This window comes from Pogoniulus pusillus, chromosome 22, assembly GCF_015220805.1.
Source record: "Pogoniulus pusillus isolate bPogPus1 chromosome 22, bPogPus1.pri, whole genome shotgun sequence".
Taxonomy (NCBI): Eukaryota; Metazoa; Chordata; class Aves; order Piciformes; family Lybiidae; genus Pogoniulus; species Pogoniulus pusillus.
Window position 1 is genome coordinate 11,361,003 of NC_087285.1, and position 18,686 is coordinate 11,379,688.

Genomic DNA, 18,686 nt, shown 5'->3' on the forward strand with positions numbered 1-18,686 from the left:
TGACAGTTGTGCCCTGCTGAATAGGGTGGAAAAAAGCAGTGCAGCATACAGTAGTCCAGTATTTTGCTCCTGCTCTTTGTCTCAAGAAAAGTCTTTTCAAAGACCACTTCAGTGGAAGAGTTTGGTCTTATCTTATGATTAACTCAGAACAGTGGCTAGCTACTATTTAAAAACCTGATTGCCTTTCCTCTCTTGAGTATGATCGTAGAATCAACCAGAATGGAAGAGACCTCCAAGATCATCCAGTCCAGCCTATTACCCAACATGATACTTCATTGTATCCTTGAGCGAACAGCACGGGGGAACATTGCAGGAAGTTAACAGTTACAACTACCTGAGGGGTGGTTGTGGCCAGGAGGAGGTTGCTCTCTTCTCTCAGGTGGCCAGCACCAGAACGAGAGGACACAGCCTCAAGCTACTCCAGGGGAGATTTAGGCTCGAGGTGAGGAGAAAGTTCTTCACTGAGAGAGTCATTGGACACTGGAATGGGCTGCCTGGGGAGGTGGTGGAGTCGCCGTCCCTGGAGCTGTTCAAGGCAGGATTGGACGTGGCACTTGGTGCCATGGTCTAGCCTTGAGCTCCATGGTAAAGGGTTGGACTTGATGATCTGTGAGGTCTCTTCCAATCCTAATGATACTGTGATACTTGTGTCCTCAGCCTCAGGGCACACTTTCCCAAAGTGCAGGCACTATGGAGACAGCTGAGTTACTTGTTCAAGGGCAAAAAGTGTACTGTGTAGTGACAATGGTGAGGGAATGTCATGGCTCCTTCAGGAACAGCAAGCTGATAGTGTGATTTGATCTTTTTCCAAGAGGTTTTACTTATCTAAGTTTCTGAAATGCCTAAACTGTACAAACTGGCTGCAGAGAACCTCCAACATTTTCTCAAGCTGCTGTTTTGAAATGAATGGCTTAAAGATACTTTGCATACAGAATTATAAATGCAGGTATTTGTTACTTGCTGTGTATCTTCAGATTAAAGCACTGTACTGCTTGAAAACTTTCAATTTTGCAGAACTACTTTGCTTTGATTAATGATGGGGTTTGCATGGTGGACAGATCTCCCAGGGAGGGAGAAGTGGTGAGGCCACCCTCGGCTTTTGGTCTATATGAAATGGAATCTTTGGGGTTCCATGCTCAGCATAAATATGCTTTTACTTCACCTTGTGTTGTAAACAAAATCATACATAACTTTTAAGTGGTGTCTGGTGAAAAGGATGAGGTAACAGAGACTGATGCCAGTGTTGGTTGCTCTCCCGTTCACCCTGTGATAATTAAGGTTTCACGGAGGCACTGACAAGCTAGTTGTTCAGGGCTCTGCATGTTGCTGGGTTTTGTTACAGCAGAAGTGTGGCAGTTGGAGTGTGCTCTAAAATGACTGGTATGGGCTGGAGTGCAACCTTTCTGAAGATGAGGCTGCTTCCCTTGCATGGTGTGGTTTGTGTGGAGTTTCTGGCACTGACTTTGTGCCATTCATGTTGATGTTTTTCTTCCTGTGTGTGGCCAGCATTAGATCCAATGGTGATGCTCAGGCTGGAAATGCTGGAATAATGACAGAGAAGAGATACTGACAGAGCACTGTGGAGGCTTCTGTTTGTTTTGACACTTGGTCATTCTTTCCTGTCTACTTGACCCACCTAAATAACTTTTTGGCTCACATAAAGAACTACAGGAAGAGCTCCTTAACTGTTCAGATGTTTGAAAGAAAAAAAATTGTAGAAGTCTGAAGTATGCTAGGGCAGGCTGTTACCTGGAACCCTTTGATTCATAAATATATTAGTCTTTACTAGAAATTAACATGCTGTCACCTACCACAGTATCTAAGTGTTGTCTTATGTGGCACCAGTGCTTCCCTTCAATCAAAGAGCAGAAATACTTAGGATAGTTACTTCTGGCTGTTGATTAGCAGCTTGCTACCCCATCAGGTAATGGCTTTTGTGGTTATGATTTTTCTAGCTCTTGATGTTATACTATTACTTCTGCCCTACATCCTCTCAAAAGTAGTGTTGAATGTTTTGCTTAGTTATCACTATGTGTTATAATCATAGGAAAGTGCCGAGGAAATTATGTATAGTTTCTAATTTTAGTAATATATTCAATGTCTTGACTAAATATGTAGTATCTTAGTCAACATCAGAATAAAAGCATAATTGTTCTAATAACTGTGATTTCTTGATTACATAATAAAATCTACTTTTTTGTCTGGCTCAGTACAAATTATTTCAAAAGAGGATTCTTCTTATTTTTTTTCCTGGTTTTAAGAATCAGCTGCAGTGAGACACCTAGTGTGTGTGTATGTGTCTTTCAGATTGGAAGCTAAAAGCTTTTTCTAAGAGTAGGTGTTTACATCATCTTCATCTCACATAATGAAATCCAAAATAATACTTTGATTATATTAATAAAATGAATAGAAAACTAATGTAGTTTTTTTTTACCTAATGATGGTACTATCTGCATGAGCTCTCAGATGTGGCCTTCAGTTTGAAATTTCAGTATCTACCTTCCCTTCTCTCCTCTCCCACATGTTGATGATGTAGTTCTTTCCACATCATGAGTAAGAGGCCGTGGGCAAACTTATTAGCCAGTTTTACTTGGTAGTCTGCAACAAATTCCTACCAGTGCCTCCTTTCTGGGCATAAGTACTATTATTCCAATTTACAGATGGGAAACTCAGCCAGTGAGACTAACTGGCTTGACCAAGGTCATGCAGGAATCCTCTGATGAAGCAGGGAATTGAACCTGGGTCTCTGGCTCTCTCTAACAACTGGTGGACCATCCTTCCTTTCAAAACTAGGTAAAATTTAAGACCATTTTAAAGGATATTTTCGAACTTGGGAATTTTTCCCCATATTCTGCTTTGAATACTATATAACCCCCTGAAATGTAAACATTTTTATGTTTTACTTAGATGGCATCTACATTAGACCTCTGCATATTTTAATACAATAAGCTTTTTTTTCTGTTACAAATCCTGTTTAAAGCCTGTATCATGTGATTAAAAAGACCATTATAATCTGTCTTATCTACACTAAGGTCGTCTTATCATTGCTGCTTTTATAGTGGAACTGATGCTGGAAAACTGTAGGGGAAAGTGCATTTGAACCAGCCTGTAGTTCTCTGGATACCAGGGTAGTAGGTAGACAAAAATGTGTTGTCAGCAACACATGCTTCAGGCTCTTTGTGTACCAGATAAAGCAGAGCAACCACTCTCACTGGGACAGGCAAAAAAAAGAGGGAGAGGAGAATTACAGGTGCATCATATGCTTATTTTGGTTTTTATGTTGATTTAAAAAAAAAAAAGCCCAAACTAAACACAGAGCACAAAACCAGACAAAACTACCCTAAATCAACCAGCCCCAAACACACCAAAACCTAAACAAAAACTAATCAAACATTAAAAATACCCACCCCCCAAAAAAACCCAAAGCCACACAATCCCCCCCCAAACACCCAAAAACTCACAACAAAGCATACAAATCTTTGGGTTTTGCTCTTAGATATTGGTTAGGGAAGGTGCTTTTTCCTATAGGAGAATTCAGGAAAATCTGCAGGTGCAAAATGTCTAAGCATAATGGTGTGTGTTCTGGTACAGACATACCTGCACTAATTGCATATCTAGTTGCTGTGCTCAGTACCACTATTCAAAAGCATTGGTATTAACACAGCAGCACTGTGCTTACCAGTGGTTTGTCAAACTGAGCAGAACTAGGAGGATCAGTAGCAGATGCTGTTGGTAGATGTTACCCTGTGAATCGCAGGGACACTTAATACATTTAGAAGGTACTTTAGTCTGATGTGGCCATGGATATAGCATAGGGATGTTTCATTCTTGACTCAACAACATGAGTTTCATTTTAATATGAGAAAAATCTCATTAAATGCTCAGTTAATCATGCAACTGCTTTTCTTGAGCCTTCTGGGTTTTTCAACAAAGGTAGATTATTTCTGTTTAAATATCAAGAGTAAATATGTTTATTCACCCTGAAGTCTACCTCTCCTGCCATTTTCTTGCTTTGGACATCTCTTTCAGAATTTGCTTAGTGTTTTTCTCATAGAATCTTAAGCATACTGGTCATGAACATGCTGTTATTACTTCTGTAGGAATATCAGCTGGTACATGCACAAACATTCCATGTGCTGTGCAAATCAGTTTCTGCTTCTTGTGCACAAAGTGATTTCTGCTACAGATTCTGGCAACAGAAACTGAGAGTGTAGCTGTTTATGTGGAGACTTTCATCCACTTAGCTGCTGTGTGATCTTTTGGAAACAGTACTGATGATAGCATGCGTGGTGCTGCATGAATCTGGAGCAGCTGCCCTGCAATCTGTAGGAAAATACTCTCTGGGGTATTGACTTAGAATTAGTAACACACTTTTTAGTGGTTGCAAGTCAAAGTTTGGCAGGACTCCACTGCTTATGTTGATTACACAAACGTGAAGTAAATCTGAATCTTGAGCATGAAGCATGTAAAACAAACTTGTCATGAATTCTCTGTTTACAGGAGAGGTGATCTTAATATGATAGTTGTCAGTCTTTTCTTTTTAACCCAGTTTGTGGGTCTAGAGCTTTAGAAAGAAGAACTATAAGGTCTGTTTTCTGACTTCAGTGGTGAAATGAAATATTTCAGCTAGAAGTGACCCACAAAGATCATCTAGTCCAAATGGTTGACTGTGTCAGGACTGACCAAAAGTTGAAGCATATTATTAAGGGCATTGTCCAAATGCCTCTTAAACACTGACAGGTTTGGGATATTGACCACCTCTCCAGTGAGGCTGTTCCAGTGTTTGACATCCCTGTTAGTAAAGAAATGCTTCCTCAGTCAAGTCTGAACCTCCTCATCTGCAGCTTTGAGCCATTCTTAGGTACCCTAACACTGGATCCCAGGGAGAGTTGCTCAGTACCTCCCTTTCCGCATCCTCTCAGGAAGTTGCAGAATGATGAGGTCACCTCTCAGCCTACTTTTCTGCAAGCACCTGCCAGTTTGGTATCATCATCAGACTTGGTAATGGTGCAGTCAACTCCTGAATCCATATCATTGATAAAAATATTGAACAGCACTAGCTTTAGGACTGACCCCTGGGGAGCATTGCTGTTGACTGATCTCTGGACAGGTGTAGCCAAATTTACTGCAGCTGTTTGAGTCCTGCTCCTCAGCCATTTCTTTACCCAGTGTACCATAAACACCCTTACTTTGCAGCTGGACAGTTTGCCCAGATGGATAGAGTAAGGGGCAGTATCTAAAGCTTTACTGAAGTCCAGAAAAACAACATTCACCACCTTCCTTTTGTTCATGGGTGGGTGGTCTTGTCATAAGAGGAGATCAAGTAAAGGAAACCCTTCTCTGAACTCGTGTTCACTGTGCCTGATGTACTTCAAATGTCTTTCAATAGCACTCTGTGATTGTAATAATTTTCCAGATACAGAGGTTGGACTTATAGGTGTGTAGGTTCACAGGTCTCCCCTCATGTGCTTCCTGTAAACTGCAATGACATTGGCTAGCTTCTAACTAGTAGAGATCCCCTCAGACCTTTGGTAGGTGATTGAGAGACATCCTGCTGTAACGTCTGCTGGGATGATCGTGATGGCATTACTACTGCTTGTAGTATTTGGCAGAATATTTATTGAGACTCTTGTACATGGAACACACATCTTGAAGTTCACATGGGCTATTTCTTGTAGGTTTCTTCCTTTTTTTTTTCCCTAAGCACATGTTAAATGTGCAAGTGCAGCTGTTCTACTTCATCAACTTGTAGTGATTTAATAGAATCGAATGTGCGGTGTCATACATGTTAAGACTAGAAGAATTTTTCTTGCAGCCTTACTTCGCATGTGTCAGAAGGCAAATTGACCTAAGTCTCATGTGAAGTAGTAAATTGAAAGTAAACCTAAGAAGTGTCCTTATTTACTTGGGGCAGAGTGGTAAGCTGTACTTTACTGCTTTGATTTGTCTGCTTTTAATGATTCTTTACAACTTATTGAAGGGGACATGTTAGAAAGAGATCCTGTCTGTGTAGCTACTTATAAAATTCCCCCTCCTGTTCATTAAATTCTTGAATCTCTTGCAAAGAGACATATATTCCAAAGTCAGCATTACTCTGATAGGAGTTTTTGGACAGCCTTTTGTCGTACATAACATTTAGCATAAGAGAATCACAAGATGATTACCTTACTGTCCAGCTCAAGTGTTTCTCAGCTACTTAATTTCTTGCTGTGCATCTGATACATTTGATTATAGTTGTGTAGTGCAGAAGTTGTGTAGATGAAGGGGGTTGTATTGCAGCTGTGTGTAACATGATAGCCTTGGTTGTTAGGATGTGAATGAGACTTGTAACCCACGTTCCTGTTCTTAGCATTCTTGCCATGTAATTTCATATGGCTTTAACATTTGTTCTTTGTGTTAGGAAGGGAGAGGCTGATACTTCAGAATACTGACTGAGAATTGTAGTATGACTTGTATTGCCATACTTGTAAACAAGGGAACGAAAGATCTACGGAGTGGATTTTTCTGGGTAATCTCATGTTGTTCAAAATACTTATATTTGGTTCAGATTTAACAGTGTACAAGGCAACATAAAACTTCTTATTTAGAGTGGATTTCAAAGGCATACATTTTGTTGACTGAAGTATCTGATTCTGTGACCATCAGTTACCTGTTCTGATTTGGGCACTCTGTTGAAGTGCCAAGTAAGATCATCCGAATTCTTTCCAAATTCCCAGTGTGAAAGAAGCTTGCTTTGGGTCATCAGCTGTATTTTGGGATGGACAGTTCACATCTTTAATTCTGCATGGGGAAATACAGCATTTGGAGCCAGTGTTGACTTACACTGAATTTTTTTCTTACTAAAGCTGCTGTCTCCTCCTCCATGGGGATTGTAGGAATCTGGATTTTTTTTCTATTCAGTGCCTGAAAAGAGAGGAAATTACTTCTGATTTTATTTTTTTTAATCAGATCTTTGTGGAATTTGATGGCTGCAACTGGAAGCAACATGCCTGGGTCAAAGTCCATGCTGAAGAAGTTATAGTATTATTGCTAGAAGGATCATTGGTTTGGGCTCCTCGAAATGATCCTGTTATGCTTCAGGGGACTCGAGTCACACTGGCACAGTGGCCTGCACTGGTGAGTATTTTTGACCAAAAGCTGTCCTGTCCTCAGAGGTTTGCAGCATCTCCTGAGGCTTGGATATTGTACAGGGCACAGCTTTGCAGGTACCAAAAAGATGTTTTCAGTGTTGCTATAAGTTCTAAAAAAGTGAAGCTGATTTTCTGTGATTTCTTCTTGTAATGTGCCACACTTGCAAGAAGTTCTGGCTTAGACACGAGGATTAATTTATATTGAAACTTGGGCACTGAGTGGTGTGGGTTGAGAAATGAAACTCTTGTTTGTGATACTTAAGTAGCATGTGAAAACTACTGTTTGCTTATGTCTCTGCTCAGGCATTTTGATAATGTTTGTGTTTCATTGTTCATAACAGACCTTCACTCCTCTAGTAGATAAGCTGGGTTTAGACTCTGTGGTCCCAGTGGAGTTCCTTCTGGACAGACATTTGCTTTTCCTATCTGATGCCAGTGGATTACGATTATTTCAGGTATTTGAACTGCATTCAGTTAAAGTTCGAATTTAAAGTCCTCCTGTACTTGTCAAATGATTTTTTTTAGTGGTTCCATATGCATATTCTGCTGTTTCTCCTTTCACTGTTCTGTCGTGTATTTGCATTTGTTTGCCTGCTTTTCTAGGTGCTTACAATAACGGCCATCTGCATGCACTTAAGCATGTGTAGCTGACTATTGCAATGGAAGTTCTGCAGCAGCTTTTGTGTAGCTAGTTCTTTTTTAACTCCTGGCATGTTCAGCAACATTTTCTTTTTCACTTCTCAGTCTCCAAAAGACATCCAAGAACAGCTGTCCTTTAAAAACTAATGATTATATTACCTTAAAAGAACTAGGCTTTTATATTAAAATTGATTGTTTTTTGCAGATGGGAACAGAAAGCCAAAATCAGATTCTGCAGGAACAGCCTTTGCTAAGAGAATCTGTCAATACATTGATCAGTGACCAGAAGCTTCAGGAGATATTTAGTAGAGGTGAGATGGTGTTTTTCTATTTCAGAGCTACTTTGTTGTGGAACAGTCAAGAATATGCTGAAATGTGTGAAGGGGAATGGTAATGCTGTCTATTTTTGTATGGAAGATGAATTTTCTGTATTGCTTCGCAAGTTCTTTACAAAGAAACATTATTTTGTCATAGATACAAGTTAGCAGTTGCTGCGATGAAACCAGAAATGCCTACAGGGAGTGTTGACTGAAGATGTAGCTGAAGTAGAAGAGCATGTTATTGATAGCATCCATGTATTAAGTTTTTGTTTTGCTCTGCTGTTCTGTGGTTCTGTTCTGTAATTCTGTTTAGAAGAGAAGATGCTCAGTAGTTGTTGATCTTTAGTTTCTGTTATGTGAATTTCAAATGTTGGTATTTTGATAATTAATACATGTATTGCCTGAGTTGAAAATACGTTGTGGCTGCTCAGCATAGAGTTAATACTGTGGCTGTCTTCTTGATTGTCTCTTAGGGTTGAGACTAGTTGCAGCTTTTGTTGTCAGGGTCTTCAAGTGCTGCCAGAGTTTAGGTTTGTGGGCCACAGAGGTAGGCCACTGACTTACATTTGAAGGACAGTGTAATTCTTAGTGGGCATTTGGTATGTTTCTGTTAAGTAAGTGTTGATTGATAAAAATTACTCTTACATTAATGGAGTAGAATCTTCTTCTGAAGTGCCTAGTTCTGCATGTACCAGGTACTGGCTGTTTGCCTTGTGGGTTTTGATGATAGAATGTTAAAGCTTTGTTTTTTGTTTTTAGTGGTTTTTTTTTTTTTACTTTTGGGTGGGGGGTAGTGGCTGGAGTTTTTTGGACTTTATGGTAGGAGGAAAGCTCTGCACACTGATACGGAGAATGATGGCATGGTCAAAGGAAACTTATCTATAGATGATCTGGTACCTGTGTCAAAGAACTAAAACTGGCTGATGTAGAAATATTGGATGTTTGTGCAGTTACATCAAACTTCACCCATTTAGGAATGTGTGTTTCTGTTCTAGACTGGGTGCAGTTCATGCTGGGTTTGATGCATCTGGACTGAGTTAGAATGCTGTTGACTGTCCACTGAATTGAAGCTTCATAATTACTGACCAGTAGGTTAGAAAGCAAGAGAGTTTAGTTAGCAAGGAGGCTCTAACTTAACTTTTATCAAAGGAGTGACTTTATTTTGAACTTACACTTTTTTTTTTCACTGCTAAATTGCACTGACTTTGTCTTCACAACAGCCTTGAGTTACAGCAGTGATGGCTTATTGACCTTTTACAGTAGAAGCCCTAGCATTTTAGTTTCTTTTCACCAGAAAGATGACACTTGAATCCCTAATTATGTGCACAGTACTTTTTTGTTAATATGTTATATGAACCTTAATTAATATGACACCAAGCTTGTACTTAAAGTCCTTCTTTTCTAGGTCCTTACAGTGTCCAAGGCCAAAGAGTTAAGGTTTACCAACCAGAGGATGAAAATAGCTGGCTGTGTGGTGTTGTGAGCCATCAAGATCCAATAACTCGTCTCATGGAGGTGTCAATGACAGAGGTAAATATAGGAAGCACTGCTTTGGTGTTCCTAAAATACCATTCCTCGATACCTCATGGAAGATAATAGCTTCACCAGAACTTGTACTTTAGGTTCTTTGTTATTTAATAGATGAGTAGTTATCTGTGGTGCAGTTAACATACTTTTTTTTCCTCTGTAATGATGACATTCCACAATAACTGATGATGCATAGTCCACTTCTGTAGAAGACGCTGTAAGAGTTACTTTGGAAATAAGTACTATGTAGAAGAACATTACAGGCAGCTTTCTGACTGAGCATTCTGATGTGCAGAAAGCTACCTTCTGGGCCTGTTATGCCATGGTCCCTCTGTGCCGTCTCTCAGTTTGTGACAACCCATACAAGTGATTGAAACAAGTGTAGCATAGAAGATGAAGTCTTAGTCTGAACAAAACTGATTTATGCGTTTGAGCTTAGGCTGCTTACTTTTACCTTGTTCCTATCAGTCAGCTCAGTAAGTGTTGTAAACAGCACAAGAAACGTGCGCACTGCTGCAGCTGTCTCTTTGTGCTGTATGCACTATGTGGTCTGACAGGCAACTCAACCTTACCAGCAGCCTGCTCCTAATGGCTTCCTTTTTCAGGAGCAACTTGGAACAGGTCTGTGGTAAACTAAATTTACAAATGTGTAAATTACTGTAACAGCAGCATTCTTTTTGGGGCCCATCCCACACCCCACCCACCCTCATAGCCTCTTCATGTGCAGCAAACTGTGTAGAATGAGCCCACCAAACGTGCCCGATGAGTCTATTGTATGCATGCAGTAACCTGCACTCTGACCACTTGTTCTGTTGCTGGTGCATAGGCAAAAAAGGGTGCTATGTGTGGTAAATTAGTCCTTTAGTACTTTGGAGAGGCACTGAAATCACAGAGTATATGCTTTTAGCAGATACATGCCAGGAAGTGCCCAAATTGTGATGTGTCTCATGTGAAATAAATGGATGTGCATCCTTCCATTAGTCTTTTATACATCAACAGAGTAAATATGTAGAAGGCTAGAACAATAGTAAATCATACTTAAGAGCAGCTGTGTTTAATGCAAATAATGCCTCTAGAGGTGCTCAGTAGAAAAAATATACAACAGTAGTGGGAATCAAATCTGAAAGCTTTTGAAATAGAAAAGGAGTAAAAGGATGGTAGGTAGACTGGAAAGCAGTAGTATTACAGAGGTAGTGGGACAAAAAGAGAAGGCAAATGAGAGAGGGTTTGCAGACTGACTCTGTATTTAAGGTCTCTTACGTTGATGCTATGTACTCAATTAAAAACTAACTTCTTCTTTTCTTCCTACCTTCTCAATGTCAATCTGCATGAAAATTAGAGTGGTGAAATAAGGTCAGTGGATCCTCGACTGGTTCACGTGGTGATGGATACCACTTCTCCGAGTGAGGTACTAAAACAGTTCAGGTTTTGTATGAAGGCTATGTTCACTGTGGGCTTTTTTTAATGTCACTGAAAGAGGGAAATTTTCTTTACTCCTTCAAGAGATGGTCGTAACTTTCTTTTAAGCAATCTTCTCTCTTCAGGCCTGTTTTACCAAGTCACCATGCTGGGGAGGGTGTCAACAGTTACGGTGGCTGTACACTGTGGGGTAGTGTTCTGATAAGGAATGTCTCTGTGCTCGCTGCCTTTTTTGAGTTCTGTGTTTCTTCATAGACCTTCATATGCATTTCTAAAAGTTATGATCTGGCTCTTCTGAAGCAGACTTGTACATTTGTGGCATACTGTTGCTTCAATTGAGAGGTTTCGTGATAACATTTGAACCTGTGTTTTTACCCTAGGCTTAAAGGCAAATCTCCTGTAATTAAATATTGTACTTTTTGGGTAGCAGTTGGAAAGTGTGCCCTTCAAAAGCCCTGTGGGGATTAGACTTGAAGCAGCACTTAGTGTGCAAATAGTTTTCATATATTAGCAAGAACTGTTGTAGCATAGGGCCATGTTACAGGTTTCCCCAAATCTGTCATGGTAAGGTATGTGCCACAGCAAAGTAGCTCAGATAAAAATTGTACTGTTAACATCCTGTTCTGTAACCAAACAGGCAAGGCTGCACCTAGGCTGTGTTCTGTGTTCACAGTGTCTTTTCTTAAATGTCTTGATTTGTGATTAAATGTGCCTAAGAGAAGTGTAATGTGTTCTGTTCTAACAAAAGAATGTTCTTCAAGCAGGCATTGTGACTGTTCTGTTCAGTGATTGCATGGTTTTGTCCATCGTAGGGAGGGGGCCTAAAAGCAGCTAAATCATCTAAAGGCAAAAAGAAGAAAGAAAGTCTGGAGGGAAAGGATGGTCGGAGGAGGAAAAACGCTTCAGAGTCTGGGTGTGATCCTGCAACAAAGAAACTAAAGGAGAGGGGTGAGGTGGACAGTAATGGTAGTGATGGAGGTGAGGCAAGCAGAGGTCCTTGGAAGGGAGGCTCCAACAGTGAGACAGGGCTGGATCCAAGGGCCAAACAAGTGCCTGCCTTCATTCCTCAGATTAGTCGCAATATTCGCTTCGCCACTTACACCAAAGAGAATGGCCGGACACTAGTAGTCCAGGATGAACCAGTTGGTGCTGACACACCATTGCCCTTCACTCCATTTTCCTCCGGCTCTGGACAAACATTACTGGTTGGATCTGGATGTAAAGAGGTGGGAAAATCACTGGAACAGGTTGGTCAAGGCACAGTGACTTCTGCCACTGTGGTTACTACAAGTGCTTTGACGCCAACAACTGTGAGGATTTCTGATACCAGTTTGCCAGTTGTTACCGGACAGGAGAAACTGAAAACAAGCCGATCACAAGCCCAGGGAGAGGTGAGTAGCTCATGATCCAGCACGTTTCAGAAAGGCATACATATCTGCAGCAGCTGTTCTGCACTGTATCACTGTTGTAAAGTGTGTTCATGCAACTGAGAAAACTACTTTTTCTCTGATGAATCCCTTCCAGTAGGAAACCTTTCTGTTGCCTTATAAAGAACACACAAGAAAATTAAGGTGGAGGAGTTGTAAGAGTCAGCATTTTAGTACTGTTATCTTTAGTCAGCCTTCATCTGAGAAATGTGGCCTTTAAGTCATTTAAGCACTGCACTTGATTTTGTTGTGTCACGGAACTTGACCTGCTCGATATGCATGAGAATGTGCAGAGTTGAACTTCTGAGTTACTTGAAAAACACAAAAAAGCCTCAAACCTAGAAAAACAATGAAGCTATATCTAGAGGACCTTTAAAGTTGTTCAACTTGTCAGTCACAATGTGGTGTTAAAACAAGCTAGTCATGTCACACACGGCTGAAAATAAGGAATTGAAACATTTGAAATGCATACCTTTAGAGTAAATTTTAATAAAGAGGAGCAACATGAAGACTTTTTAATCCATGTCCTTGTGTTCAAGTGGAAAAACAGAAGGGAAGTGTTTTCAAAACCAAACCGGAACATTTACTGAGTAATCAAAGGAAGGCTTACAAAAACAGAACGAAGCAAAAGTTTCAGATCACTGAAGCAAAAATTAAGAAACTCATAATCTACTGTACTGCAAAAAGTGAAGAAAATGGTAGGTGCATTAGGGAGTCCAAGGCCAAGAGATTAAATGAGTTACTTTCATCCTTGCCTTTTGTGTTAGCTAATGGAATGGAGAGTTGTTTACCTTGAGACAAGGATTCCTAGGGGTTAAAGTGTAAAGGAGAAACAGAGTTGTAGAAGACAGGAGTGTTAGATAACTAAATTGTTATAATATAACCTGCCCTCTCTTTCAGTTCTAGTCCCTACCCCTTCATCCCTCTGCCCTGCTATCCTCTCCTTAGCCAAAAAAAAAAAAGCTCAGTAGGGAGCAACTGCACCTGCTCTATTGAGGATAAACTGTACTGAAATATTTTGGTACCCCCTTTCCTTCCTATAACTAAGAGTGCAAGTGAATCTTCTGCAACACAGTTACGGATCTAGTGGAATTCTACAAGTCAGAAAATTTTCCAGTATTTGAAGATCATAAAAATTAAGCCCTTTGTGCTTAGCCTCTACTGCATAATCCCTGGAAAGCACCATGTCCTGGACATGCATCCCACCAGCAGATGTGGCTTGCTGTGGCCAGGAACAGTTTGTTCACAAGCTGCTAGAGGTCTTGCTGTATTTCATTAACTTTTCAAACCAAGTTAATTATTTCAAGGGTGCTTGTTAAGTAGGAGAAGCTTGTCAGTATGATCTTGCTGAAAAGCATTTTCAATTAAGGTTGCCTTTCTGATTTGAAATGTAAGTTAAAAAAAAACAAAGCAGTTGAGTAATTGCTTTTCTGGAAATTAGTTCACCTTGGTTTGTGCCTCTAAAGTACAATGAGAAGTTAAGTGTTCATTTGCACCATGCAACTTTAGTATGTAACAGCCACTATTAGCCTACTAGTTTTAGTAGCTCATAGGTAAGAAAAAATTGGTCTTCTTTGAAAAAGTTTCTGCATGGTAAATAATTGTGCTGGAAGTTTCCATTACGGCTGGGTAAGTAGAATGCTAATTGTGCAATTAGCTAGGCTAATGCTTGTTTTAATTTTGTTTCAGAATTCCCGAAACTCACTTTTGGCTTCTGGATTTGGAGTCTCTCTCCAAAGTGCTTCCCAGTCCTTGGTATTTGGGGGTAGAAGGAGTCAATCAAATGGAGTGGTGACTCCAGAAACCAAGCCTTCCGGATTTCCTTTTGGCTGTAGTACTGGGCAAGAGGGTCCAAAAGATTCTGATTTGTCCAAGAACTTGTTTTTTCAATGCATGTCCCAAAATCTACCTTCCAGTAACTACTTCACAGTCATTTCAGAGAGCTTGACGGAAGATGTCTCTAGTCGGGACTCATTCAAGCAGTGTACAGAGAGTGTGGGTGCTGGGATCTGTAAAAGTAAAATCCTTTCGACGGACACTAAACCAGGAACCCAGTCTGGCAGTTCTGTGGAGCGGAAGCTGCCTGTGGAATCTATGCCTACCCTTACTCCAGCCTTTTCACGAAGCCTATTGAACACTCGTCCCTTGGATAGTCATGAAAACCTATTTTTACAGCCCCCAAAGCTATCAAGAGAAGAACCCTCAAACCCTTTTCTGGCATTCGCTGAGAAAGCAGAACTTAGTCCTTTCAGTAGCTTTGCATCTTCATCTCAGACAGGGATTTCTACTCCCTCTACACCTGTGGGTCTCAAGGCCACTTCTGGCTGGCCAGATTCACTCACCTCTACAGACTCTTCTCTTGCTAAAAAGAAAACCTTGTTTATAAAAACTGACTCATCAAAGATTATCTCCAGTACTCCTGGTTCAATGATTGCTGCTGGTGTTCAGAGCCCTTCCACTGTTGGGAATGGCCGTTCCAGCTCACCGACCAGCAACCTGACACAGCCTATTGAGATGCCCACACTTTCCTCCAGCCCAACAGAAGAAAAACCATCTGTTGGGCCTGGGCAGCAGGACAATCCTCTTTTGAAAACTTTTTCTAATGTGTTTGGCAGACATCCACCTAGCTTTTTCTCTTCACAGGCAGAGTTTCCACATGAGAACAAAGCCCCTTTTGAAGCTGTGAAAAGGTTCTCTCTAGATGAGCGGAGCTTGACATCTAAACAGGACTCGGACTCCAGTACCAATAGTGACCTGTCAGATCTGAGTGATTCTGAAGACCAGTTGCAGGCCAAGGCTTGTATGAAGGGAATCCCAGACCACTTGATGGCAAAGCTAGGCCCCAATGCAGAGCACACTGCTGAATTGCTGCTGGGGAAAGGAAAAGGGAAGCAAGCCCCCAAGGGCCGGCCTCGCACAGCACCCCTAAAAGGTGATGACTTGAATGCAGGGTGTCTTGAGAGCGCAAGGAGGTGGGATACTGGGATATATCTCCATGTGATGAACTGTGAACTAGCCACCTGTGTAAACCACTCTATGCTCAGTAGGCAGCACACAAGCTATTACAAAGCTAAAGCTTAATGCTTCTTGTATGTGAATCAACACAGTCACTTATATATATGTTTAAACCTATTTGTCAGGACAGAAATGTGGTATGCTGCAGACTTGAGCAGTCTTACTGTGGGTCAGGACAGTTACTGCATGGGCGTGAGCATGCAGCCTCTGAAAATGTGTCTTACTGGGGCCAGCATCCTTTGGCTGTTGCGGTTAACTAATGGATTTTTACTTCTGCTTTGCCTCACCCAGTTGGCCAGTCTGTGCTGAAAGACATGAGTAAGGTGAGGAAGCTGAAGCAGTCAGGTGAGCCTTTTCTCCAGGATGGATCTTGCATCAATGTAGCTCCACATCTGCACAAGTGCCGGGAGTGCCGTCTGGAGCGGTACCGCAAATTTAAGGAGCAGGAGCAGGATGACTCAACTGTGGCATGCCGCTTCTTCCACTTCCGGAGGTGCTCAAATCCATCCTTCCTTCCTTCCTTCCTTCCTTGTCTGTGTGCAGAACTTGGACCGTGTACAAGCCCAAAGTCGTTCCGTGTTTGTGTGTACCACGTTGTCTTGTGTTTCTCCGCATCACCCAACTGGAATTCCCTGGCTGGGGTGGGCAGAGTTGCAGTTGGAAGAGATGGCTGTATGGTACTAAGCGAGCACCTAGGTCCAGCCTCACAAGATCAGCTGTTGTGTAGAATGGTACTGCTGGATAGCAGTTTGTGTGCTGTAACTATTCTTTCTCTTAGAAGGAGTTCAGAACAGATAAAGTTTTAATATGGTAAAGAAGTGACTGGACTTATGCTAGCAGTGTTTAATGTTTGACAAGGTTTTGTTAAATATAGGACTGATTTTTAGGGCTAGAACACTGCTTGTGTTTTCTCTCTGTGTTGTGTGCACGTCTTACAGTGTTTTGACCAGTCATGCTCCTTTTCACCTTCCCTAGCTGCCTGTTCTGTCAGCTACTGTGTGTCTTTTTCTGTAAAGATCATAGAATGGTACTTCGGTTGGAAGGGACCTTAGAGATCATCTACTTCAACATCCTTTCCATGGGCAACGATGCCTCTCAACTAGACTGCTGCTCAAGGTCTCATCCAGTCTGGCCTTAATCACCCCCAGAGAGGAGACATCTGCAACCTCCCTAGGCAGCCTATTCCAGAGTCCTACCACTTTCATACTGTTGAACTTCTTCCTAAGCTTCAGTCTAACCCTACTCTTCCTCAGCTTCAAACCGTCCCCCGTTGTCCTATTACTAGACACCCTTATGAACAATCCTTTTCCAGTCTTTCCTTAGGATATCTTCAGATATTAGAAGGCAGCTCTAAAGTCCCCCCGAATCTCCTCTAGGTTGAACAACTCCAGCTCCCTCAGCCTATTGTTATAGTAGACGTGTTCCAGCCTTTAGATTGTCTTTGACTCTCCTCTAGATTGCTCTTTGTCCTTCCTATGATTTGGCACCAGAACTGGATGCAGCATTCGAGGTGGGGGTCTCACAAGGGCAGAGTAAAAGGGCAGAATCACCTCTCTTGACCTCCTGGCCACGCTCCTCCTGATGCAGCCTAGGTTACAGTTTGCCTTCGGGGCTGCATGAGTGCACTTCTGGCAGTCGTTGAGCTTCTCATCAATCACTGCACTCAAGTCTCAAGATGTTTGCTTTCTGGTATATGAAGGGTGAAGTCAAGTTTTAGTATGTGCCACCCATCCAGTAAGGATTTATAGCTGCATCTTGTCCTGAACTTGTTAAAAATTAACCTAGCTTTGAGATTAAAGACAAGATTGGTTTTAATCCAAAATGAAGTTAACTTTAGTATTATCAGGAGATACCCAGGATTCTGAGGTTTAGATTGTTAATACCTTTTGCCGCACAAAGATTTGGAGTGTCAGCAGCTACAGTTGCAACCCATCTGTGTGATGAGCAGTGGCAAGAGCAGCAGGTGTAGTAAGGATTTTGTGTCTTGTAATGTGAACTGTGAGAACAGTTGCCAAGTGAGAGCAGCCTGTGCCAGAACGGAAACATTGTTTTTCCAAAAGTTAGGAAATAACTTTCTCCTCAGTTGAAACAGAGAAGGTGAGAACCACAGAATTTTATGGACAGGAGTCATGCAGCAGCCTAAATAAAGGGAATTTTGTAATCTCTTTCAATTAATAGTGTAAAGAAATGTGACTTACCAAGCTGTACAATTTCCTGTGTATGGAATTTCCCACCAATGCTTACTGGGGCCTAGAGGTTCATTCTAAAGGTTTTTGCAGCCATTGCCTTTATGTACCTTATTTTTGGTGTTACTCAGATTTGCATAACAATTGTACAAGCTGTGGAGTATAGCACTCTGGCTCAAGCACTTTTTCCTCTTCCTGACTTTATATTCTGACATTATGTTATTATGACCATAATAAGTTAGTTAAAGGTGGTTAAACAGCTTCTCAATTACTTGCCTTGTTTTCTACAGGCTGGTATTTACCCGGAAGGGTATTCTTCGGGTAGAAGGCTTCCTGAACCCACAGCAGAGTGACCCTGATGCCATGAGCCTATGGATTCCTTCCTCCTCCCCTGCAGAGGGGATTGACCTGGAAACTTCCAAATATATCTTGGCCAATGTTGGGGACCAGTTCTGCCAGCTTGTGATGTCAGAAAAGGAGGCAATGATGATGGTGGAGCCACATCGTAAGCTGGGGTTTTGATGTGTTTTTTCTCCATCTCCTCTGTGTAATGCGTGTATGGTGCAATGGAAGAGTCAAGAGTGTAATAATGCCGTAAAGAGGCCTCGTGTTCACTTCTTTGGGGGATGTGTGATTATGGGACCAGCATTTAGCACTTTTTTTTTTGGACCAGTGCAACATTACCATCAGGGAAGCAAGCAGTAACTTTCCCAGATATCATTATTTTTTATTAAGTAAATTAATGCAGAAATAGTTGACCCATGCTCCTAAGAAAATAGAAATAAGCAACTTTTCTTACATATTCTACCCCATTATTCTTCAAGGATATCATATAAAAGCTCAGGATTTTCTAGGGAAGGAAAGGAGCTGTATCTGCATTCAGCCTGAAAGGACTCAGCAACTGTCTATCTGCATTGCCACTACAAGGAGAGTGAGTTTAGGAACATTTCTCTAAAGTACCCAGTTCAGCCTGTCAGTGGATAGCTCTGAACATCTGATTTTTCCTTTTAGCTGCTGAAATAT

At 41.3% G+C, this 18,686-nt stretch overlaps 1 protein-coding gene across 1 annotated transcript in view; it reads left to right on the forward strand.

Annotated features, from left to right (window-relative positions):
- Positions 1 to 18,686, forward strand: part of KDM3B (lysine demethylase 3B) — a 49,563-nt gene that overhangs the window by 8,960 nt on the left and 21,917 nt on the right. Inside the window, exons 2-10 of the mRNA XM_064161721.1 lie at positions 6,949 to 7,116; positions 7,472 to 7,585; positions 7,975 to 8,080; positions 9,495 to 9,619; positions 10,956 to 11,024; positions 11,848 to 12,426; positions 14,152 to 15,394; positions 15,769 to 15,970; positions 17,954 to 18,168. Coding sequence (XP_064017791.1) covers positions 6,949 to 7,116; positions 7,472 to 7,585; positions 7,975 to 8,080; positions 9,495 to 9,619; positions 10,956 to 11,024; positions 11,848 to 12,426; positions 14,152 to 15,394; positions 15,769 to 15,970; positions 17,954 to 18,168 — 2,821 coding nt within the window. The remainder of the gene's footprint in view (positions 1 to 6,948; positions 7,117 to 7,471; positions 7,586 to 7,974; positions 8,081 to 9,494; positions 9,620 to 10,955; positions 11,025 to 11,847; positions 12,427 to 14,151; positions 15,395 to 15,768; positions 15,971 to 17,953; positions 18,169 to 18,686) is intronic.